At 37.8% G+C, this 23,376-nt stretch overlaps 1 protein-coding gene across 8 annotated transcripts in view; it reads left to right on the top strand.

The window, feature by feature from the left end:
- Nucleotides 1-23,376, top strand: part of FBXL5 (F-box and leucine rich repeat protein 5) — a 36,985-nt gene that overhangs the window by 11,411 nt on the left and 2,198 nt on the right. For 3 of the 8 annotated variants that reach the window (XM_075148798.1, XM_075148802.1, XM_075148800.1), the window contains exons 2-11: nt 2,137-2,352; nt 4,150-4,245; nt 5,061-5,244; nt 7,562-7,744; nt 9,894-10,019; nt 11,002-11,150; nt 11,349-11,431; nt 13,213-13,935; nt 16,944-17,092; nt 22,655-22,797. In XM_075148798.1, coding sequence (XP_075004899.1) covers nt 2,137-2,352; nt 4,150-4,245; nt 5,061-5,244; nt 7,562-7,744; nt 9,894-10,019; nt 11,002-11,150; nt 11,349-11,431; nt 13,213-13,935; nt 16,944-17,092; nt 22,655-22,797 — 2,052 coding nt within the window. Of the gene's footprint in view, nt 1-277; nt 384-2,136; nt 2,353-4,149; nt 4,246-5,060; nt 5,245-7,561; nt 7,745-9,893; nt 10,020-11,001; nt 11,151-11,348; nt 11,432-13,212; nt 13,936-16,943; nt 17,093-22,654; nt 22,798-23,376 lie in introns of those variants that run through there. The other 5 variants (XR_012673464.1, XR_012673465.1, XM_075148801.1 and 2 more) reach the window with 3 other exon arrangements.

The following is a 23,376-nucleotide window of genomic DNA, read 5'->3' as shown; positions in this document are numbered from 1 at the left end:
ATTGCATTCTCTGAGCTTAGCAAAGGATAGAAGTGGTCTTTGGAGCCAAGATCTTTTCCTGTTTGTGATATGTGCGTGACAACGCATGCCTCAAATCCTAACACAGTGCATCACAAACATGATTTTTTTCTGATCTGTCAGTAGTTGGTCTAAAAGATACAGGGAAACAAACCCAAACCCTTAACTTTGCCCTATTTTCTATCTCCGCTGAGGCTAAGTAAATGTGTTTTTCCATAATGACAGTCATTTTGCTCATATGTATGGTATGTAATGTACAGTAGGCACAGCTGAGTTGGAGTTGCGTAAGTACTTGGCAGATGTCCAGCGTGTTTCGGTTGCATTGCTAGTGGTTGCCAGGAAGTGGCAATGCAATGTCAGAATGAGTAAGTGCATTTGGGTTTTTTTAAATAATAGAAGTTTTAGATATCTCAATTTACGGTTATTTTTGATGTAGGTAAGTATTACATATGAACATATAAGTCTCAGATTCCCATTTCTAGTAAAACCCTTAGATTCCAGAATCTTTGTAAACTAAAACACTTCTGAATACCCCAGTGGCTTGTTTTCTGAAGTAAATTAAAATACTTCTATTTTTAGAATGTTTGCTGTTGTATATTGCTGTAGGCTATGATTCTTGAAGCTGCACGTGGAATAAAACATAAGAATGGAAAAAATACTGTTTTTCTACATTCACCAAAGGAAAATGCAATTTTAAAACATATCGTTGCTAATGGTGACTGTATGCATGTAAAAATGGCACTACCGTGTTACCTAGAACTTTGTGCTGTCTTAATTTGTTGGTTCTTGGTCCATTGGAAATCTTTTCCAACAGTTAGTATAGTTTGTATTCACTTGGTAGGACTCAGCGTTCCTTGTGGATAATACATCCATAAAGGTGGGCTCAGGGGCCTATGATAATAGCTTCTTAGTAAGGACTAAAATGTAGATCTGGGAAAATGACTAAGCCTTTCAGTTACCTGGGGAGATTGCATTGATTTCTACCAGGAAATCTTTCTACATTTGTTTATCGCAAGGTTTCACAAGATTGCTTTATGTTCCTTAAATACAACTTTGATTTTACTGGCTTCTTAAAGCTAATGCTATAACCGCATTGTTCTCTCAAGGATGATCTTCCTTTGAAAAGTTATCGTACTACTTTGCTGTTTTCTTAAGCTCTGTTCGTTCATGTGGAATGTGACAGTTGCCTTCAGACTTCGTATGATTAAATGTAACACGCTTTTCTTTACAATGTGCATTATTGCATATATTATGCTTTGTTAAACTTCTGTGGTTATCTTATCATTAGTTCTGTGTAATATTTCTAAAATTTATAGCTTCATTTTCTTTTTTTCTTCAGAGCCTGTGGTGGGAAATGCAGTTACATAGTTGCCACTGGAAATCAGAGAATTGTGCAATTAAATCCCTTAGTTTACTTAAACCTCATTCACAAAGCACAACTGTTCTGTTAACTTGTTTTGGGGAGTTAACAGAATTTGAGTGTGAATGACTTACTGTTTTAGTAAAGTGTAAGAGGGAACATACATGAAACAACCATGCATAATGAGTTTTTGAAAGTTTTAAAATGAGTTTGAGTGTTTTATATAGAATTTGTGTCAGTTCCTGTTAACAAATAAAAATCAAATGGCAAGTCAGTCATGAAGGTTAAAATAATTATGAATTCTGTGAATAATTTCAAGAGTCATGTTAGTAGGGATTTGTTAATCTGTACTATTAAAATGCCAATATTAGTTCTGCCCACTTCTGGAAGAAGTTGTATTAAATTACATTCTAATGCACCAATTAGATAAATTATGGGAAAGTTACTATTCACATAGAAGACTAGTTTGTGTATTCCTATCTATGCACTTGAATCCCTTATTTTTATCTATTGTGCTTGAAGATTGGAATTAAAAGCATTCATTACTCTGATTTTTGATGTCTTTGAAGTGAGTTGCTCAAATTGCAAATTCAATTTTGATTTTTTGCCCATTTTCTTTATAAAACTGAAGGTTTTCAGCTTTTATGTTATAAGTAATGAGAGCAATGAATAACAGGAGCCTAATATCTGTTCTAAGGATTTAACTTGACCTTGACATGATTTTCATTGATTTTTTTATGAACTCTTGTTTATTCTAGCTTTCCAAGACCAACTTCTCCAACAACAATGATTTTCGGGCTCTTCTGCAATCTCTGTATGCCACATTCAAGGAATTTAAAATGCATGAGCAGATTGAAAATGAGTGTATCATTGGTTTACTTCAGCAACGTAGCCGGACAGTGTACAATGTGCACTCGGACAACAAACTCTCAGAGATGCTTAGCCTCTTTGAGAAAGGGTTAAAGAATGTAAAGGTAAGTAGACTATAAGAAGAACTTGTGTCCTAAGGAAAACATGCTGTGATTACGTCTTAGTTTGCCTCAACTTTTCTTAATACTTTCTACAAATAAAGAGGAAGAAGAAACATTTGTGGCTTCTTGATATAGTAGTAAAAACTTTACAGTCCAAAACACCAATTCTTTTGCCATTCATCACAGTTACTAAATTTCTAGTAAAAATTCTCTTCAGAATGTGACTTTGTGACAGAAGTCCATCACTGCATAATTGGAGGTATTTTGGAGAGACAACATGGAAGTTTTAAATACAAAGACTGCTCTGCTATTTGGTCAAGATAGTTTCTGACTATAGAAATAATGTTTTTTATTAATTTGTTAGGAAGCCCTGAGTATCTTTTTTTTGTGGCACATAGCATTGTATTACTGTCACAAATGGAGATGATTACAGGACTTAAAAATAAAAATGTTTCATTCTGTTAGTGAGTCATGTACTCTTTCCAGTAATCTGTTGCTCAGTAATGCTGTTAATGTTCCAGTCCTGAAGAAACTCCAAATGTTATTTCTCCAGCTGGCTTTTTCACAACTTAAAGTTGTTAAATTCTTCTCCTGTAGAATCCTACTTGAATTCTGCTGTGTCTTTCCTCTGGGGTACCCAGCTCAACTCCCCCTTCCTGCACTTTAAGAACTATAGTCTCCAGTAATAATTTTTCATCCCATATTACATGTCTAGTACACATGGTCCATATTTTCAGTAAGAAAAATACTAAATATGCAGTTGATTCCATTTTACTATCTAAGGGTGTTTTTGACCTGGGAATCCTGCAAATAATTTTTTCCCTGTGCATATCAAACCTTACAATTTGTCTTAAGTTGTTACCATTAATGAATCGGAAAATGAAGGAAAGTGAAGGAGAGGGGAAACTTAACACTTGGCTTTGTGTTATACCTTCTCTGGTAGATGCTAGTGTTGTTCTATTACTTGACTTTTTAAGTGTGGAAAACCAGATTTCTCCAGCTCTCTTTAAATACTGTTTAACTTTGAGAGTGTGGTTAGTTTAATTTAAACTGATGACTTAAGCTTTTTTCTGTAATAGTCAGGGTTTCTTGATGTTGTAGAAGTTTGAAAAGAAAAACTTACAATGTTTACTGTAAGAGCTATGAGGAACTTCAGTATGTTGCAATTACTGGGCAGACTTCAGAACCAGCTTCTTGTTACTGGCACAGAGAACAAGTTACAAATTGATAGATGAGGTTGGTCTAACTTGAACATTTAAAAGTCAGTTACATCTTTATTTAAGAGTTCTTTCCATTTCCAAAGTAAATATCTATAGAGCATGTCTGACTATAAATTCTGATTATAATTTGGAAGCTAGAATTGTAGAATAACTAATGTAAACTGTATGCAGTTAAAACATGAAGTGGAACTGCTGTACCCTAGAAAAATTCTTATGTAAAACATGCAAATATTTAGATTAATCTGTTACTACTGTGAACTTTGGGTGAGACTATAGATTGGCAGACTTCAGTCTTTGCTCCGAAGTAAAAACGTGATTAGACAAGTTAATTCATGTCTGATAACAAAATAAATGGGAATCAGGCAGGAAGGGAGTACTTTGTTCTGCCTAGTAACAGGCCAATACAGACTGTCAGCTTGTCATGAAACTTTGTAAATGAACACATTCTTACCATGAAATAGAGCAAACATGCTGCATGCATGGGGAAGACTTTACTTTGAAACACTGGTTTATTTAACAGTTCAACCCTTGAATGAATGGACAAGATTAGATAATAGTTAAATCTTTGCTTTCTTCTCAGAATGAATATGAACAGCTAAACTATGCGAAACAGCTGAAAGAAAGATTGGAAGCCTTTACCAGGGATTTCCTTCCTCATATGAAAGAGGAGGAGGAGGTAAGTAAAAATCTACCTCAAATATGCTGATCTTCCTTGGTGTTTGGAATGACTGAATAGAGACAAAGGCCTTAGAGGTTCAGTTTGTTCACAATTCTCTGTTTTTATTACTATGCCAATTTGGATTCAGGACTGTGGTGTCATTGTTCTGTTCTCTGACTGCAAAGTGACACATTCTGAAACAGTGAATATGTTGAAAATTAAGATGAAATTCTGGTCTTTTAAAAAATTGATAACAGAAGTCCAATGGGGCTGGGATTTGTTTGCAGCAGGTAGTTATTTAAGAAGATGTGTAGCAATACTTAAAGGAAAAAGAGAAGTCCTGTAAACCAGTGCTTTATGACTCAAACTGACACTCCCAAACAGCCTCTGACCTATATTTGAAACGTAGACTAGTACTGCCAGTCTGATGATTTGTGGGTATCCAAAAACGGGGAAGCATCTTCTGGAGACAGTAAATCTTCCGAAGTGTGTCCAAGAGAAATCTTTTCTCATGTTTTTCATCCTTGCCACTTTGCCTTCTGTGTGAGTACCTTGATAAGTTACATAGTTTAAGCAACTTTAATTACTTCCCTTTTCTGTTGGGGAAAACAGTTAAACAGCTTGCCTGAGACTATGCAGTGATCCATTGGCAAGCAGAGGGTTGGAACTCAAAACTTCCATGGTCCTGTCCCTAGGTTTGCTTAATGTATGACATGTTTTACTTGGAGAGAATTTGAAACAGGAAGTTCTGTGTTGGTAGGTCTGTGTAGCGTTATCGACTATCTCCGTCAGCACCAGACTCTTTTTTTTTTCCCCTTTTTCTTTTGCTTTAGGTTTTTCAGCCAATGTTGATGGAATACTTTACTTACGAAGAATTGAAAGATATTAAGAAGAAAGTAATTGCACAGCACTGCTCACAGAAGGAGGCTGTAGAATTCAGAGGTCTTAGTAAGTGGAATCAAGCTGAAGAGCTTCAGAAGGTCTTTAAGTATTCTGTGGATGAGAAGGCAGATCAAGGTGAAGCATCTAATTAAAGTTAAAATAATTTTCAAACTGCAATTTTTATCTAAAAAGCCACACCAGTGACATACCTAAAGTTACGTACTGGCAAATAAAATAGTTTTTATAAAACGAGAATTTCTTCAAACCAGTTTTGAAACTTCAAGAAGTTTTACTGTTTGCACAGGCTTCTTGGCAGGGTGTAATGTAGATAGTACTTCACTGTTTACCTGTTCTCAACCTTCTTCCTCTCCCTTCCCTCCCGTGGTAATATTTGATATAATAAACAGGCAGAAATGATAATTAACTTCTGATTTCATACTTCTATTGAAATTATATTTTCTATTTGCAGACCCTGCATATAATTCTTGGTTTTCAGGACCACTTTGTAAGCTTTTCTGTTGATGGTCTAATAACACAGAATAGTTAGCCAACTGACAATATTTCAAATTAAAAGCAACTCATCTTTCCCAACTCCATTACCTAAATTCCCTGGGCCTCTCAGGAATCAGAAAGGAAGAAACTGTGTATGTGGAGTGATGCAAGGGATTGAATCCATGCAGTGTGTGAGTAGGTCAGATGAATCGTGCATTCTGAAAGTGGATATTTAATTTGCGTTCATCTGTAACTGCCTTTCCTGATGGAATTTAGAATAAAAGGATAACTATTAAAGTGCATTTCAGGCTTGTTCTGTGACTGTTGAAGCAGCCTAAGTTGTCAGTGTTTGCAGTTTTCACTCTTAACTAACAAAGAAGAGTTGATGCCCCAAAGAAGGGGAATTAATGTACCAAAAGTGTAATACTGGGGTGTGAGACTGATAGGTAGAGCAAGCCCTCGTGAACTGACTTTGTGGTGTTGATAAGATGTGGTGCTCTCATTAGAAAAACTTGAAAAACTACTCTGTAATCAGATTTTTTTGATGAAACTTGACTTCTCTGAACTGGTCATTTTCTGCCCTCCAGGTGAAACCTTCAGAAAAGATCATGGTCCATGGTGTGAAATACTATTGAGTCTGAACAGATGAATTGACAGAAGTAGCCTTATGGCATTACTTGCTCTTAAGTCTAACTGGAATAGCAGTTTTGGGACAGTAGTAATTCTGCAATAGTGTGTTCTAGACTTCAGGGAGAAGAAAGTATGTGTCCTGCATCCATTTTTTTTAAAAATGGAAGAAAATTACACAGCTTGCAGTCCTGTGCAGTTTTAACTGCATTTTAGTGTGAAATTCTCTGTAGTTTACCTGCAGCGACTTGCCAGATATATGAATAAATATATTGATTTATCAAGTGAAACTGTATTTAATTATATTTTTTTGAAGTAGCAATAGATTATCACAGGGTAAAGTTTAGATTATGCTCACTTTTGAAGCTTCTTTGCAAAAAGAAACCTGATCCTTGTCTCGCTGTAAAGTCTTAGGTACTTTGTGTCTATCTTTAAAAATAAAATGCTACTAATTTGTGAAACCTGCTATTTATAAGGACTCCTGAAAACTATTTTAGAAATATTTTTTTCTCAAGTAAATTGTCGTTAAACAAAGCATTAAAAATCTTCTTAAAACAGCAAAAAAAACACTAACCAAAGCACTGAATTTATTATTTTATGTAGTTTGCAGCTCTCTTTGTACTGCAATAAGGGAGAGCTATTGGAGATGGTCCTTACTGCTGTCCACTGAAGTATTAATTACAGTGGTCAAATTTTAGCCTTTAACCTAATATTTAGCATTACCTTCCAATCTGAAGGCTTGTCACCATTCAGGAGTTAAAATTAATTGTCTATGCTAGCAGTTAAAGCTAGAAATAAAAAAATCAGACAGCTGCAAAGAGTTAAGCATGGACTTCTTGCTGTGTCCCAGTCAGGAGGTTGAGCACTTTCACTGAGGGTGGTCCCAGCTGGTAGATTCTGTGTGCTAGTACTATTTCCTGGAAATGTGGCAAAGCAGGTATATATATCATCTATGACATAAGGCATTTTTTTAAAGCATTTCATTTAGAGCAGATACTGCTTTCATCTTGCTGTGGTTGAGTAGCAGCAGTTTACTTTTGTCCAGGGCTTTTTTGGACCCTTGCGGGATCAGGGTTGGAAAAAACTAGCAAGTTGAGAAAATGGCAAACAGAAAGCTGGGCTGATTTTTTTTGTTTGTTTAAGGTGGTATTACAGTGAAAGCTTTTTAAAGCCAAAGCAATACCTATTTTTTTTTTTTCAACTCTTACACCAAACAATTGTTTAAAATTTTTTTTCAGACATTATTTTTTCGTTGCCCTAGTCAAAATGTGAGTTCCACTATTATTTAAAGCTGAGGCTGTGCTTCACTTAACACACACTTTCTATATTTCAGAAACCGAAGTAACAGGGCACACCACAAATATTACTAATCTTCCTCCTGAAGTAATGCTGACCATTTTCAGTTACCTTAACCCCCAGGAGTTATGTCAGTGTAGTCAAGTAAGCACTGAGTGGTCACAGTTGGCCAAAACTGGATCTCTCTGGAAACATCTTTACCCTGTTCACTGGGCCAGAGGTAAGTTAAACGTAATTCTTCCTTTGAAAGCATGTCAATTACCAGAATTTCTGAGTCTATAGAAGAGAACGTTTTAGTATAGGCTGTCATGTACAATGAACCTGGCAGCTGAGCATGCTTCTGGCAAAGGATAGTGCCCTGAAACTTGGTTAAATGTTAAAAATCCCCCAAACGTACTTGCATCTAAGAAACTTAAGAAACTAAAAGTTGTCTTGGTTGTAATTCGTGAGTAGCTCTTGTATACAAACTGTTCATTAATTTTACTGAGGTTTGTTTGTTTGTATGAATGCTAACAAGTATATTCACTAATAAAACATCTTAATTATGATTTAAGAATCTAAGGGGTTTTGAATTATAAATACTGTTGTTACACCTATATCAGTAATATTTTTATTTCATTAGGTTACCAGGTAGAAATAAAATATATTTTTTTTTGTTAGTTCCTGGCCAGTATGCTCTCCTCTGAGAGGTCTGTCTTGTGATTCAGACCTAACTGCAGAATGGAAGTTTAAAACAAATGGACAAATAAATAAATGGACAAAACAAATAAAAAACATTTTCTCACAATCTGTTCTTACTTTTTATATTCAAACTTCAAAGAAAACTGTATGAATGTTAGCTTTAGTATTGATTCTTTAGATAACTAACTTCAATAACTTCTACTGTAGCAAGGACTAAGTGGTTTGTTATAACTTATGTTCCTCAAACTCTCCTGTTAATTAAAAATTCCTATTGAGAAGTGTAACCTTTGCAAAAGTACTTATTCAAATAGACAAAATACTTCATATTCCAGTGAGACTTCTATTTGTATTTGTCCATATTTGTGACACCTAAATTAAACAATCACTGGAGTATGGCATTGCAGGCTTCACAATTGCTGCCATGTCAGTGTAGTTGAGTAAAAAGGAGACCATCTGTGCTGTTTAAGTTGTATTTTATGTGCCTTTGTAAGATTTTGAGAGAAAGCTAACAATATATAACTTAAATTTTGAGATACATAAAAGCTAAAAACTTCTTTCTGGCCAGGCCTTTATGGCTTCTAAAATCTGTACAAGGTAGAGAGGAGTTAAATGACTTTTGGGTCTGAATTAATTTTTTTGCTTGGATAAATCTTACTGAAAATAATAGATTGGTCCCTGAGCTGCAAAAGACTGAGTGGAGAGGAGAGTTCAAATTATTAAATTTTCATTTTCATCTAAAACCTAGTTGTCTCGATAATTCAGTGCTATGCAAAAAAGATAATTGGCAACTGCTTAAAATGACATATTCCTAAACATGGTTTTGCCACAACAGGAAGCTAGTCTCATGACGTACTGTCTATACTACTACAGTTGTTTGTGCAGAAGTGCTCTAAACTGGGTCGAAGCTTCTCAAATAGGATTTACTGCCAGAGGGGAGAAAAAGAACATAAAACTACAAGCTTAGTTAAATTTTTAACTTTTTTTTTTTCCTAATACAGAGAGGTCTTCTGAGACCTTTTATATATTATAAAGATGGGTTAAAGAAGATGAGAAATGTTACCGAAACCTTTTGCTTCACTGTTGGTTGACAATCAATTAGGATTTTGTTGTCACTGTGTTGCTCATATAAGAAACCTTGTTCCTTTAGATACCGCTCAACAAGGGTTGCTCTTGCTTTGGGGATAGCAGGATCCCCCACTAGTGAGATAACAGGATAAGCTGTTTCTGTTTTAAGCATGTCTGTGCTGAGGGAGGCAGCAGACCTGCTTATACTAAGCCCAACACTATAGTATACCCAAACTAGAAGTAAATAATGCCTGTGCAGTAACCCTTGGGGAGAGGGGGTGCCCTACCAGCTAAAACAGGGGAGCTGTTGCTGATATTAATGTTCATCCAGATGTTCTAAAAAATGATTGTCTATTGATTTGAGTAATACCTATGTTAGAGTCGAGTATTGTATAGCTGTTGTAAGTGGGCTACTTCTGGAATTTGGGTTTCTTGGTCCTGGAGTTGTCATGTGCAGTGACTAAAAACAGGCTTATGAGATGAACGCAAAGTTCACTTATATCTTTAGGTCGAGTAACAGTATCCCGAGAAGTTATCACTACTATTTTCTGGAGTGATGAAAAGTTTGTCTTAATTTCTTTTTTTTTTTTCTTTTCCTTCTTTTTTTTGGGGGGGGTGAGTAGGTGATTGGTATAGTGGTCCTGCGGCAGATCTTGAGATGGAACCTGATGAGGAATGGGTGAAAAATAGAAAAGATGAAAGTCGTGCTTTCCAGGAATGGGATGAAGATGCTGACATAGATGAATCTGGTAGGTAAATTCAGATTTTGGTGATTTTTTTTTTTCCTGCCCTCTCCCGCCCCCTGCCCTGAACATGACATAGCTATAAGAAATAAATGTACAAAATGGAGTCTTTTCTGTAAAATCAGTTTAAAGTACAGATTTTTTTTCATAGTTGATTCTAGTACGTTAAAATAATGACAAATGCAATAATACTTACGTTCTGTCTAGATTAAATGCTTACTAAGCTAAGTAGACTTACACAGTAAAAAAGAACTTAGGAAGTTTTGTCTAGCATCTACTTAAGGTTCCTGAAAGGAGTGTTCTTCCTCCTCATCTTGATCTCATCCTGACTCCCAACTGGGTGAAAAAAAAGGGGAATGGAGGGCAAGGGGAGGGAGAAGCAGGCGGCTGGTTTTGATGAGCTGAATTAATTCATCTAGGAGAGAGCAAACATGAGTGCAGGTAGAAGAAGAGTTATGGGGATGTGTTGGGAGTTAGGAAGAGGTAAAAGCTCAGCTTCATCTCTTCAGGAAGCTTGGATGAATCATCTTGTATCCTTGTGCATTCTAGGCTTTAATTTAAAATTTGTCTTAAGCTGTTATATCACAGGATATGAAATGCTTCGGGAGATAGTATTTCAATGTATAAAGCAAGCTGGTGGAAACAGCTGCCCCAGACAGCCCTGAGCGGTACATAATCTGTAGTAAATATTTCTCCAAGTCCTTTAATGATAATCTTCTGTTAAGACTCTTACTGTTTTTACTTGCTATTAGAATTAAACTCTTCAGGACTGTCAGAAAGACAAGCAGATAGTTTCTAAAGATAATGCTTAAGTAGTATGTTGAGCTAGAATTCAGCAGAAGTTTGATGTAAGGTACTTTCTGAAACTTAAGGCCTTGTTAAGCTTTCTTTAATTTCTCCAGTAACTTGTTTGATGTAAGAGGGCAATGTGAATTCCAGATGACTCAAAGCATATTTTCAGTCTTTCTCTTTTGGTTTTCTTTTGCAGAAGAAGCACCTGAAGATTCACTTGCCATTAATATAGCACAAATGGAAAAACGTTTACTTCATGGCTTAATTCATAATGTCCTCCCGCATGTAGGCTCCTCAGTGAAGACATTAGTATTGGCCTACAGTTCTGCAGTGTCTAGCAAAATGGTATGTAATTTGAAACTGGTATTTAATAATTGTGGCTCTACAGCCTCTAATTAATAACTGCTGTGCCTGAGCTTAAAACACTCGGGTACTGAAAATGAGTGCAGTTCAACAGAATGTTAATTCGTATGTTGTCTCTTGACACTGTGTGCAGCCTTATTGGCTTGTGTCTTTGCTGATTATTTTCCTTTCCTTGTCCAGGTTAGACAGATCCTGGAGCTTTGCCCCAACTTGGAACATTTGGATCTCACTCAAACTGATATTTCAGACTCTGCGTTTGAAAGGTTAGATAATTGTCGTTTCTTTTAGGAAAAAAAAAATCCAGCTTTTTGAGGGGGAAAAACATTCAAACATGTCTTAGTCCATTGCCAATAAAGAGAAAAATAGAGAAATCACATTCAGGATTCACACGTAACTAAGAACTAAACCAGAGTAACAAATCGATGAAATAGCAAGCAATATAACTTTGTAATGGCCATTTAAAATGCTCTGTCTTCACTGTTGGATATTACCTATCAATGTGTAGCTATCCATAACAATAATTGTGTTTTGTTCTAGTATTAACAACTTGAAATTGTCCATACATTTTTGCAGAGCCACTCAGTTGTGGTACTTCTTGGTCCGATATAGCTGGTAGTGTTTGGAATACTGCTGTTTAAGACACTGATCAAATGGTGGGCAGAGCTCTAAGGCTTAGGTGTAGTAACTGTGGATTCCTGAGTTTTACTGAAGCCTGCAGAAATTTCATTGATGTTAATGGGATGGTGCATGGATGCAGAGCCTGCACCAATGGGTCTTGCTGTGATACTGAAACTCTGGCTGTTTCAGTGTTCAACACCTTCATTATACAGTGCTCTCAAGTTTTAGGTGTGAACAACACAGAAAATTTTACCAGCATGGATGCTGGTAACAACACTCTGCAGCTTGTGCAAGAAGTTTTAGTTGGAATAAAAGCCTTATGGAATTTCTGTGGCTCGGAAATCAATCTTTGTGAGGTTTTGTCAATCTGTAGTGAAACATATATTATTTGCTGCTCCTTATATATCTGTATTTCCAACACCCCAATTTGTAACTCAAAAAATGAGTTTGGCTTGCTGTAAATATAAGTAATTGCTTATTGAAAGTGAATGATAGTTAACATTAACTATGGATAGGTAAAGGTCACTTAAATCAGCTATATACTTTTATAGCTAATGTAACAATATTACTGTAGATCAAATTTCTATTTCAGTTGAAAAAGGCCAGGCTGAAGGGGTGAGGTTTTGTTAATATGAAAAAGTCTGATTTCATTAACATCTCTAATCCTAATCACTTTTGTAGAATAATTAATACTATACACAGAATGTGTTTCAGGAATCCAGCTATTCGCTCTGAAAGAAATGGGAAATGACAGGAGGATAGATGATCTAAGTACACTGATATTTCAATATGTATAAACAGCCAAGCTTGAGAAACTCAAATACTAGAAATTACAACTATTAAGATACTTTAAACTGAATATTACATCTCAGATGTATAATTTTTGTGTGTGTGTTTGTGGGGGGGTGAAGTTTGCTAGTTCAGAAGGTTCACTTTTTTCAGCCTTCTGAAGTTAACTGAGATGTCTAGTAACTTAGATGGCTCTTGGTAACTGCATTATATGCAACAGAAGCTGCTTTTTGAAGTTGTTGTCACATGTATTTGGTGTTTGCAGTCTGATCTACTATTTAAAAATTTGTTCAATGTATGGCAAATTTGGATTTTTAAGTCTCTGGCAAACTTGGACTTCTTTTAAGTCTCAGTATATGGAAAAAATACAGGTTGTTACTGATTCACGTCACATTTCTTTAGACATAATTTTTCTAGGCATATATACAGCACTTGGAGTATCAAATCTAACCTGTCACTGGGGTATTTTCTTTAAATAGCCTGTGAATTAATATAAGTATTTTACTTATGAAATGTTCTTTTGTATATTTAGCCTTAACACCTGTTTCTGAACAAAAACTAAAAAAAAAAAAAAAAAACAACAAAAAAAACCCAACAAAAAACCAACCAACCAAACCACTTTTTTTCCTGATTTCAGTTGGTCTTCAGTTGGTTGTTGTCAAAATCTACGCCACCTTGATCTGTCTGGATGTGAAAAAATCACAGATATGGCTGTAGAGAGGATTTCCAGAGCACTGGGTATCATATCAACTCACCATAACAGAGGTATTCTGAAAAGCTGCAGAAACAGGAATGCTAAGACTTTGTGGAAAAACAGAGAGATTACTCTGCAGTCCAACAAGAAGTATAATTGTTTGCATGAAATCAACAATGAAAACCTCATTGAGGGAGGAGATGGTGAGCAGCATTGGACTAAACCTGATGGCTCAGAAAACTTCAGTTCTGCTTATGTGTGGATGCTAGATGCAGATGATTTAGCTGACATTGAAGATGCTGCGGAGTGGAGACACAGAAATGTTGAAGGATTTTGTCTTATGGAACCAACATCCCATATTAATTGTTCTGCATCTTGCTACAGTAGAGACATTTATGGATTAAGGACTAGAGGGTGGCAGCAGCACTGTGCTTCTACTGACTTGATTTACTGCGGTCACTCATTTTGTTGTGCTGGGACAGCACTAAGAACTATTCGAGCACTTCCAGAGTCCTCTGCACTGTGTAAAAAACCAACAAGGACTAAGCAGTCAGAGAAAAAAGACTCTGCATACTCTGGGAGTGAAAAAACAGATGAAGAGACTGCACGAGTTCTTCAGTTTCTCAGTCTGTCTGGATGTTACCAGATCACAGACCGTGCTCTCAGGTGAGGAGACATTTTTGAGCTGTTTTGCTGCAGTATGTTTTTTCTAATTTTATTTGTTGGGTCATTTTGGGGTGAATCTGCCTAGTTTCTATAGAAACATTTTTATTGAAGAAACTCTGGTAAGTTTTAAGTGGTCTTTGCATCTTAAAATATTTATAGTACCAGATGTGAAAACTTTCTCCAGCTTTTTCTTTGTGGATTTAAAAAAAAAAAAATCTTTTAGACGTATCCTCTGAAGTCAAGTATTTTTGTGAATTTGTTGTTCTAGGCAGTATCAATGCTTTTAGATTTTAGTGATTTTCTGTTAGGAAATTGTGTTGATTCACTGATTTTTTTTCATTATGCCTGTCAATACGCTTCAAACTTCATAAAACTGGAGTAACATCTCATTTAACCTGTCTGGTTAATGACATAATTCATGGACAGGCTGGATCGATGGGCTGAGGCCAACTGTATGAGGTTTAACAAGGCCAAGTGCCGGGTCCTGCACTTCGGCCACAACAACCCCAGGCAACGCTACAGGCTTGGGGAAGAGTGGCTGGAAAGCTGCCCAGAGGAAAAGGACCTGGGGGTGCTGGTTGACAGCCGGCTGAACATGAGCCGGCAGTGTGCCCAGGTGGCCAAGAAGGCCAACGGCATCCTGGCCTGTATCAGAAATAGTGTGGCCAGCAGGAGCAGGGAGGTGATTGTGCCCCTGTACTCGGCCCTGGTGAGGCCGCACCTCGAATACTGTGTTCAGTTTTGGCCCCTCACTACAAGAAGGACATGGAGGTGCTGGAGCGTGTCCAGAGGAGGGCAACGAAGCTGGTGAAGGACCTGGAGCACAAGTCTTATGAGGAGCGGCTGAGGGAACTGGGGTTGTTTAGTCTGGAGAAGAGGAGGCTGAGGGGAGACCTCATCGCGCTCTACAACTACCTGAAAGGAGGTTGTAGTGAGGTGGGTGTTGGTTTCTTCTCCCAAGTAACTAGCGATAGGACAAGAGGAAATGGCCTCAAGTTGTGCCAGGAGAGGTTTAGATTGGATATTAGGAAAAATTTCTTTACTGAAAGAATAGTCAAGCGTTTGGAACAGGCTGCCCAGGGAAGTGGTTGAGTCACCATCCCTGGAAGTATTTAAAAGACGTGTAGATATGGTGCTTAGGGACATGGTTTAGTGGTGGACTTGGCAGTGCTAGGTGAACAGTTGGACTTGATGATCTTAAGGTCTTTTCCAACCTAAATGATTGAATGATTCTATGGTAATTTTGTATGTGCAGAACATCATGTTAAATATGACTTCATGTAACAAAGTAGGAGAAAAAATAGTTGACTTGAACATTGAGATGGCTTCAAGAGTTACAAAATTTACTGTGTGATAAAACTTGCCATTGATATTTTGTATTGTGTCAGAAAAATTTAGTTATTGCTTCATAATGAAAATGGGATGAGGCTGAAGTACTTACAGCCACCTGCTCAGGTGTGCTGCAGCACTTAGGGCTAATTAATGCTTCTTGGAATGGGAAGACTTTATGCCTACCTCTACTGTATGCTGTAGTCAACTGAGAAATAGTGCGAGGCGCTGCTGGCATTGATTCGTCCCTCCGGAGACTTCATCCCCATTTGATGTTCAGAAGTACCAGCTGTTCAAATGTCTCCTGTAGTGGTTTTTCTGACACTCACTCTTTCACTCACCAGTGTTAGTCTTGCTCAGAGTAAGAATCATAGAATCATTAAGGTTGGAAAAGACCTCTAAGATCATCAAGTCCAACCGTCAACGCAACACCACCATGCCCACTATACCATGTCCCTAAGCGCCTCATCTACAAGGTTCAGATAGCTGTGCTTTCTGGTTGAGCTTGTTGCTGTTCAAGGGGTGGAGTGGACTGGTGCTGCTGAGTTTCGTTTGGTGCTGATTAGGTCATGCTGTGTGTAGTTTGCATGTTACTGGTCTGTTTTTTCATGTCTTGATAATTTGGGACCAAAGGTCATTGAGTCATTATGAGTCACAATTAGTTGTGGTGCCAGTTTCCCATTGGTATTTTTTGGATAAAAGACGGTATTTAAGAGCTGAGAGTGTGCTGCAAGAAGTGCTTCTTGCACTCACCAGAATAGTTTGAGTCCCTGAGGAGAGAGAATGAAACCTCCTAATAGAAACATGTGCCAGTTCATTTCATCGAAAAGTTGTTAACTGATAGCTGGTTTTGTGGTCAACAGTTCTACTTCTGCCTGCTGACAAGAGAAAGTTGAACGGTGATGCTCTCAAGGCATTTTCAGTTTTAGGTCTTGGCTTGGATCTGTAGCTTGGTGATTCAAGCCTGGTGTTTTTTTTCAGGTGGGTGAGCTTGTCTGTGACTGAACTTGGGCTGGCTGCCCTGTGAGCTCGCAGAGAAGCAAGCAGCCTAACATGGAGTGATTGCTCAGGTGTGATACGTCCAGGAGGCTGTTGCATCAGCAGCCAAACTCTCTTGCGCTCGGAGGGAAAATAGAGAATTCCACTTGAATAATAAAGTGGTATGTTGGCAGAGAGTGGCTCTGCTGTCAGCCCTAGGAAAATACAAATTTGGATTCCAAAATAATTTTAACCAAAGAAATGTAGGACACTCAAACTTTTGGAAGCGTAATGTACCAAGCTTGGGAGTGTCATGTTTTCAGGGAAAGGATATTGAGGAATATACATCACCTTGGAAGAGTTGCCAAAATCAGTGGTGTTTTGGAGAAGAAACTCTTGGTAGTTCTTCGAAATACTTGGTCATCTCTGGAGTCATTCATAAAGTGATTTACCATTTAAGTCTGTCAGAAGGAATTGTTAGTTTCTGTTGAAATTGGTTCATTTTTAGGTCTGTTAGGCAGCTTCAGGGATGATCCCCTTTATAGGGTATGAAACTGCCAGATTTAAAACTACATGGTTTATTAGAGGCGTGTTTTTTTTATTACAAGATGCAATTAAGTCTGTGACTTGGCGACATGGTGGAGTACTTGTCAGTCTAGCGCTGTGCGGGCTCTTAATACCTCTCTTCTGTCTGTTAACAGGGCGTTGACTCTGGGAGGAGGACTGCCGCATTTGGAACACCTTAACCTCTCGGGTTGTCTCACTGTAACTGGTGCAGGCCTGCAGGATTTAGTTTCTGCATGCCCTTCTCTAAACGATGAACACTTTTACTACTGTGACAACATTAACGGTAATGTCTTTTTATGAAGATGTGATGCTTTTCTGGGGAGCAATGTTTGATTTAAGGACACTTGTTAAAACAAAACAAAAAGAACCACCAAAACCCCACTTTTTTTTTTCTTGGCTGTGTAGCACTGAGTTTCACAGATTAATTATGAAATGACAACTGTTAAGTCAGTTTTTCCTAGTTGGTTCTTTTTTGCTTGACTCTAGTATGTTCTGTATTACCTAGGAAAGCATTTTTAGTCCGTGTATCTCATAATTTAGTTTAGCATAGAGGCTAGAAAGAAGGTCTCCATATAGCTAATACATACTTGCCCTCATCATATCTTCCCTGTAAACTATGTAGTTGTATGTTTTCTTTATGGTCATAACTTCAGACGGAGGCTTCATTAGATTGGTACCAGCGTGGTGGTTTTTAGGAAAGGAATGACACGTGTTTTGCCATGCAAACCTCCCATATTGCAGTAGTTTTGGTATAGGATATTTTCGATCCTACCATCACGTGTCCTTACGGAAAATGTAATTTAGTTTTTCTGGTTTTGCTTGAGTCAGTAACTTATGGATGGATCTAAGCTGGGGAAGGATCTGGATAAATGCATAAAATCTGTTTAAGGTGCAAGTCTTTTCAATGTTTACCACACTGGAATTCAGTCTATTATGTTAGGTCCAGTAAGCATTCATAGCATTAGAGATGGGAACCATGGTGTGATTTGTATTCCATGTGTGAATTTAAAACGGGTAAGTGCAACAGAAAGGAAGGGAAAAGGAGGATAATAACTGAGTTCACAGGATTATAAGAGCTAATTGTGTGTAAAACAAAATTATATTCCCTGGTAGTTCATGGTGTTCAGCTTGGTAATTTGCATCTATATTGAGATGCAGCCGCAGCAGGGGTGCAGGATGCCAGAACTTTGGTACTACAAGTAAATCTGTACTGACATTTGGATATTCAATCCACTGAAATTGATAAAAGATGATGCACTTGGATTGGATCTGAATATTAGAAGTGAAAGTATTAAATCATATTTTGCTTCCATAATTTTTGCACTTTATACACTTTTTTGACACTGCTGTTTTTTTTTTCTTTTGGGACACTTGCTTTTTGTTACTTCCTTCCATTCCATCCAAACCACAGCTTTTAAAAATCTTCTAGCATTTCAACCTGAAAATTTTAAGGTTTCTTTTTAAAAATCCTTCACTGACTCTCCTTCCTGCATTGTGTTGAGTTTAAAAATGTCTTCAAAGACCAATTAAAAGCCTTTTTCCTTTTACGTCTTATTTCTTGCTATTTTTCCTCTGTTTTCCCTTCTGTCTGTAATACCAGACTTGATGTTCTGGTTTGTCTTCAGACATTTCTGTTTCTCTCCTTGTCCCTAAAACACACTATGTCGTCTTAGTATTAGTTTACGAAGCCAGAATCTCTTGTGCAAGTCCACCACTTTAAAGCTTGCCTGTTCCATAGTATCCTCAAGAAATTATTTATATTTAAACAGAATACTTTTTGGAATTATTCTGTAAAGTTGTCTTGATCCTCTTCCTGTTTATTTCCTTCCTTTTACTGCCTGCTGGAAGCTGTGAGCCTATAAGCTCTGCTTGGTTCTGCAAAGCATCATGCATGCCTTTGGATGAACAGTTACTCCTGTAGAGAGAAATCAACAGGAGAGTGAGGCTGTAATGGTCCGACTTCTCACATCTATTGAGAAATAGTAGCATCTCAGAAGTTTGTGGCTGTTTTCTTTAAGAAGGAAGTCGATAAAAACTTGCAGGGATGTCCTAGCAAAATTCTGAAATGGGAAATAACCTTTTATAACTGAATCCCCTGCAGTTTTATCTGGGTACTGTTCTTTGTATTTTCAGTCAAACTTCATTGTGATAGGGCTATTCAGTGTGAAACTAATGCCTTATTCCACTCTGTGGGCAGCAGGATTTCTGTGACAGCTTGAACTATTTCTGTATCATTTGGTATTTCTAAAGTAACTGTAGGGAAAGCAATAGCTGTTTCATTTAAATCAATCCATATCTGAAGCTGTTTATGTTTGTTTGCACATATATAGATTGTATTATTAACTGCTGCACAAAGATTACTGGTCTGTAAGCATGTAGAGAATAATTTCATAATTTTCTTTGCCCACCAGCTTATCAGGGATTGTTTTCGGGGAAGGAGATATGTTCTGGGATCATGTTAGAAAACCTGTCAGTCTTGCAGAACAAAAAATGGAGCCAACAGCATGGAATTTAGTCATCTTTGAATAATAAAGATACCACTTTGTCATCTGTTGACATATAAGGGCTTTACTTTCACCTACAGCCTATTTTCAGATTTTTTTCTATAAACACTGAGCCTAACGGGGGCCCTTACACATAGCTTCATTGGATTTTCTTTGTGGAGGGCTTGCTGGATTTGTTTGGTAGGCATGTTTGTTTCCAGTTTTCAGATTTCCATTGCAAGTGCTGGTCTAACCATAGCTGCTCTACCTTTTTAGTAGATTAAAACTAAAAAGGTAGAGCAGTTATGGTTAGATAGTTGGGTCTGAGTCACAGGCTGCTGTTGCACAGCAGTAGTATGATGCAGTTTTTATGAGCAGAGACCATGAATTCGTGCACACTTCCAAATTTATTTTCTGTCTGTTTACTGTTAGTATGACTTCAATTCTTGGTTTGCATACTAATGTTTAGGATCTCTACCTATGTTTTTCTCAACACTGGAGACTTGGACTTAGATAACTCTCAGCTGCAGCTGAAAACAAATCTGTCAGTATACACCCCTTCTAATTGCTGATTTGTTTAGTGTCTAAAACACACTTGATTGTAAATCACACTGAACTCAGTAAGAATAGTTTAATGTTTGAGTTACCTCTTACCACTTAGAAGTTTATGTTTCCCCATAGGCTGTTTTGTCCAGCTGTGTTCAATTTCCTTACTGTATTCTCAGTTTTAAAGCCTGGAGTGCTGTCAGCTTCAGGATTAGAAGAATGGGGCTCCCTAATTTCTGCAGCAGTAGCTCTTTGCAGCTTTTAAGTATGATTCCGTTTCTAGAGTTTTTTAATGATGTGGTCCTCAGGTGCTGTAATTAAAGAAACAGGGTGTTAATGAAATGAAGTTGTGGTGATTCTGATGACTCACTCTTTTCTTCTGGCATTTAGAAATTCATTGGTCATAGTTTGATCTGTCTTCCAGCAATGGAGCCAAGACTTTGCAATTTCTGTTAAGATTTATGGACTCCTGTGTGCAGATTTATATGGGAATGCATTGTTGTTAGACTTCAAGAGTTTGGTCTCTCTTTAATTTCTACGGATAACCAAGGTGCTCTCCTAAAGGTCTGTAAGTGAAACTTTACCAAAGGCTGATAGAGAGTAGCACTTAGTAAACTCAGATTTGAATTTAATATTGCCTTTATATATTTTTTTTAAAGCTAATGCTTAATTTGATCACTTTTTTGGTAATTCCCCTGTAATGTATTACCTTTGCTACGTTACTGTCAAATATGGTATGCAGTGTTGATGATGGAGCCTCTCCCAGGTGGTGGCTGTGAGAAAGAACTGTCTTTCCTTCCCTCCTTTGTGTTCCTCCTAGCTCATTCTTACTGCCTTTTGTGGCCAGCATTAGTCTTTGTGTGGCTACTTGGTAAACTAACTCAAGATCTGGGGTAGCTGAAAGCTGCCTTTCTTTTTTTTTTTCCCCTTCCTAGATGGGTCAGGGATCTATCTTGCTGTAAACCACACGGATGTTTCTGCTGCCGCAGCCGAGAGCTAGAACAAGTGGCTAAAGGGATGTGGTGGTGGCAGCCAGTTGTCCTGGCTGGAGTGGCTCTTTCACTGTGGTCTTGATCTGGGTTGTCATGTGTTCCTGGTGAAATGCCTAACGTCTTTCTAGGAAATTTTGACTAATTTTTGTTTCACTAATACATGTAACAAAATGGAATAATCAAATAGCTATGCTCCTTTCTTACATTGCAAGACGTGTTTATATGTACTTTTATTTGAAAACACTGAGAGCTGTTAATCATGAGTAAACAGACCTTGTTCTGGGTCACCTGAAGCATCTGAGTAATCAGGCATGCATGTAAAGAGCATTACAATAATCCAGTTTAGAGGTAACTAAACCAGTAATGTAGACTGTGGCAGGTTAGATGAGAATCTGATTAACTTTGCTTTCCCAGGTGAACCAGCTCAAAACACATTTAATTTAGGCACTTCACTGCTAGCACTTGTTAAGTCTTCACAGTCAGTAGAAAGAGAGGGACCCTTCTGAAAGTGATTCAGCCCCGCTGTAAGATCTGAAATGACCGTCTCACTAGACAATATAGAAGGAACTGTACACAGTTACCGTATTGTTTAACTTGATGCATCAGTGAGGTGGGATGAATTGGAGACCTTGTATACAGAGTCCAGAGGAAACAAGAGAGAGTGGGTTTTTTTGGCAAGATTAAGGAGGCCATTTGAACTTAAACAGAGAGAGTTTGAAAACAAAGTCCAGTCCATATGAGGTCAGTAGCAAAGACTGGAGAAATCTGAGATTAGGAAGCCGAAGAGATGTAACCAAAAGTCAGTTGTAGTAAATAAAAGCTAGGGAAACAAAAACAGTCTCTGTGGCTATCAAAAGCAAAGGCATTTGAATTTTGCTGTCTGTATAAAATGTAAAAAGAACAGGTTAAGGAGGACTAGGGCATTTATAGAGGAGGTAAATGACCTGTGATGGAGGAGATCAACTGACATGTCAAAACATAAATGAAATGAGTCATAACCAAACAGCCTTACTATTAAAACCACCATTAGTGACACTACCTTGTTGCAATAAGAGCATAAAATACCCTCCAAATTACGGGAATTGCCTGTATATGCTAAGAAAGAATACAGGGTGGCAGATTTCAGGAGATGAGGTTTGAACCCTGAGTATTTCATTTCATCAGAGCTCTTTATCAGAGACTGTAAAGGAAAGTTAGTGATGGTATAAGGATTAGACATGGGACAAGAACTGCAGCATAGGAAGAAGGGTGAATTTTCACTGTGATGTGGTTATGTCATTTGTTATTCAGTGCCTAATAAATTAGGAAATGAACCTTTAAACTTTTCAGATGATGCAGTTTACTTAGAAGTTTCTAAGTTCTTGAGATTAAGTTGCTGGTTTAAATTTAAGACTGGTTTAAATTTAAAAACTGGAAGCTAGTTAAAGGATAGAAATAAAGGGCAGGGCTTAATGGTCACTGTTGAGGATGCACAGGAATCTGGGAGGTGACACCTCTGTCCCTGTTCCCCCCCCCAAGAGTTCTGTGCTGTGATCAGTCTTACTCAGCATTTCCATTGCTGTTGTGATGTAAGAAATGCATACAGTAATTTCCAAGTTTTTGAGTGGTACTGAGCTGTCTCAAGTAATGATACTGGTGCTGAAGATTTCCAGAAGGACTTCTTACAAGCTTCAGTATAGCTGTATGTATGGTTACATGTCCGTGTGGTTGGGAATAATCAAACTGTGATTGCATAAAACTGAATTTGGAGCTGGCAGCTGCAACATGGAGACAATGATTTCAGAGAGCTGTTGGTGCTAATTCTGAGATCTTTCCTGTTTGCAGCAGCAGCCAAAAAAGCCACCAATGTTATGCATCATCAGGGTGTTGAGAACGAGATAGAGGGTGTTGCTGCATGGTCCTGGAAGCCTTGGGGCACTCACCTTTGGAGTACTGCATGCGGTTTTGGTCTCCCCATCTTGAGGAGTGTATGTAATGGAGTTACAGAAGATACAGAAGAGGCCTCCTAAAAAGAGTTAGGGAACTGAGCAGCTGTCTTGCAAGCAGACGCTCAAAAGGCTGGAATGTTTCAATATGGGAATGAGAAGGCAGGAAAGGGGGATGACTTTACAGAACTGGGAAGGCAGTAGATGAGGTGAATGTGCAACAGTAACTCTCCAAATCCTGCAGTGTTACAGCTTGGCAAGGGTAGATGAAGTGGGTGGGCAATTGATTTAAAGCAGATGCTGAACTTCTGGAATTTGGTCCCTGGGGAATTGTTGAAGCAGTTAGTATCAGCAGGTTTAAAAAGAAGTTAAACAAAGGCATGCACAGCTGAGCCATAAACAAATACTAAAGGGAATGGACTTTAATGTCCCTACTACAACAGTTAGGTGTGCTGGGGAGATAAAAAATGCATGCATGATAGGCGTATATGGTCTCCCTAGATGACACTTGCTGTTGCCAGTGATGAAGGTAGGGTTAGATGGACCATTGGTCAGACCTAGAAGGGCAGTTTTTATGTTGCAGTTACGGGCATGAGGAAGAACATTCTTAAAATGAGCAAG

Source organism: Calonectris borealis, chromosome 4, assembly GCF_964195595.1.
Source record: "Calonectris borealis chromosome 4, bCalBor7.hap1.2, whole genome shotgun sequence".
NCBI classification, from domain to species: domain Eukaryota; kingdom Metazoa; phylum Chordata; class Aves; order Procellariiformes; family Procellariidae; genus Calonectris; species Calonectris borealis.
This window is presented reverse-complemented; position numbering and strand designations above follow the sequence as displayed.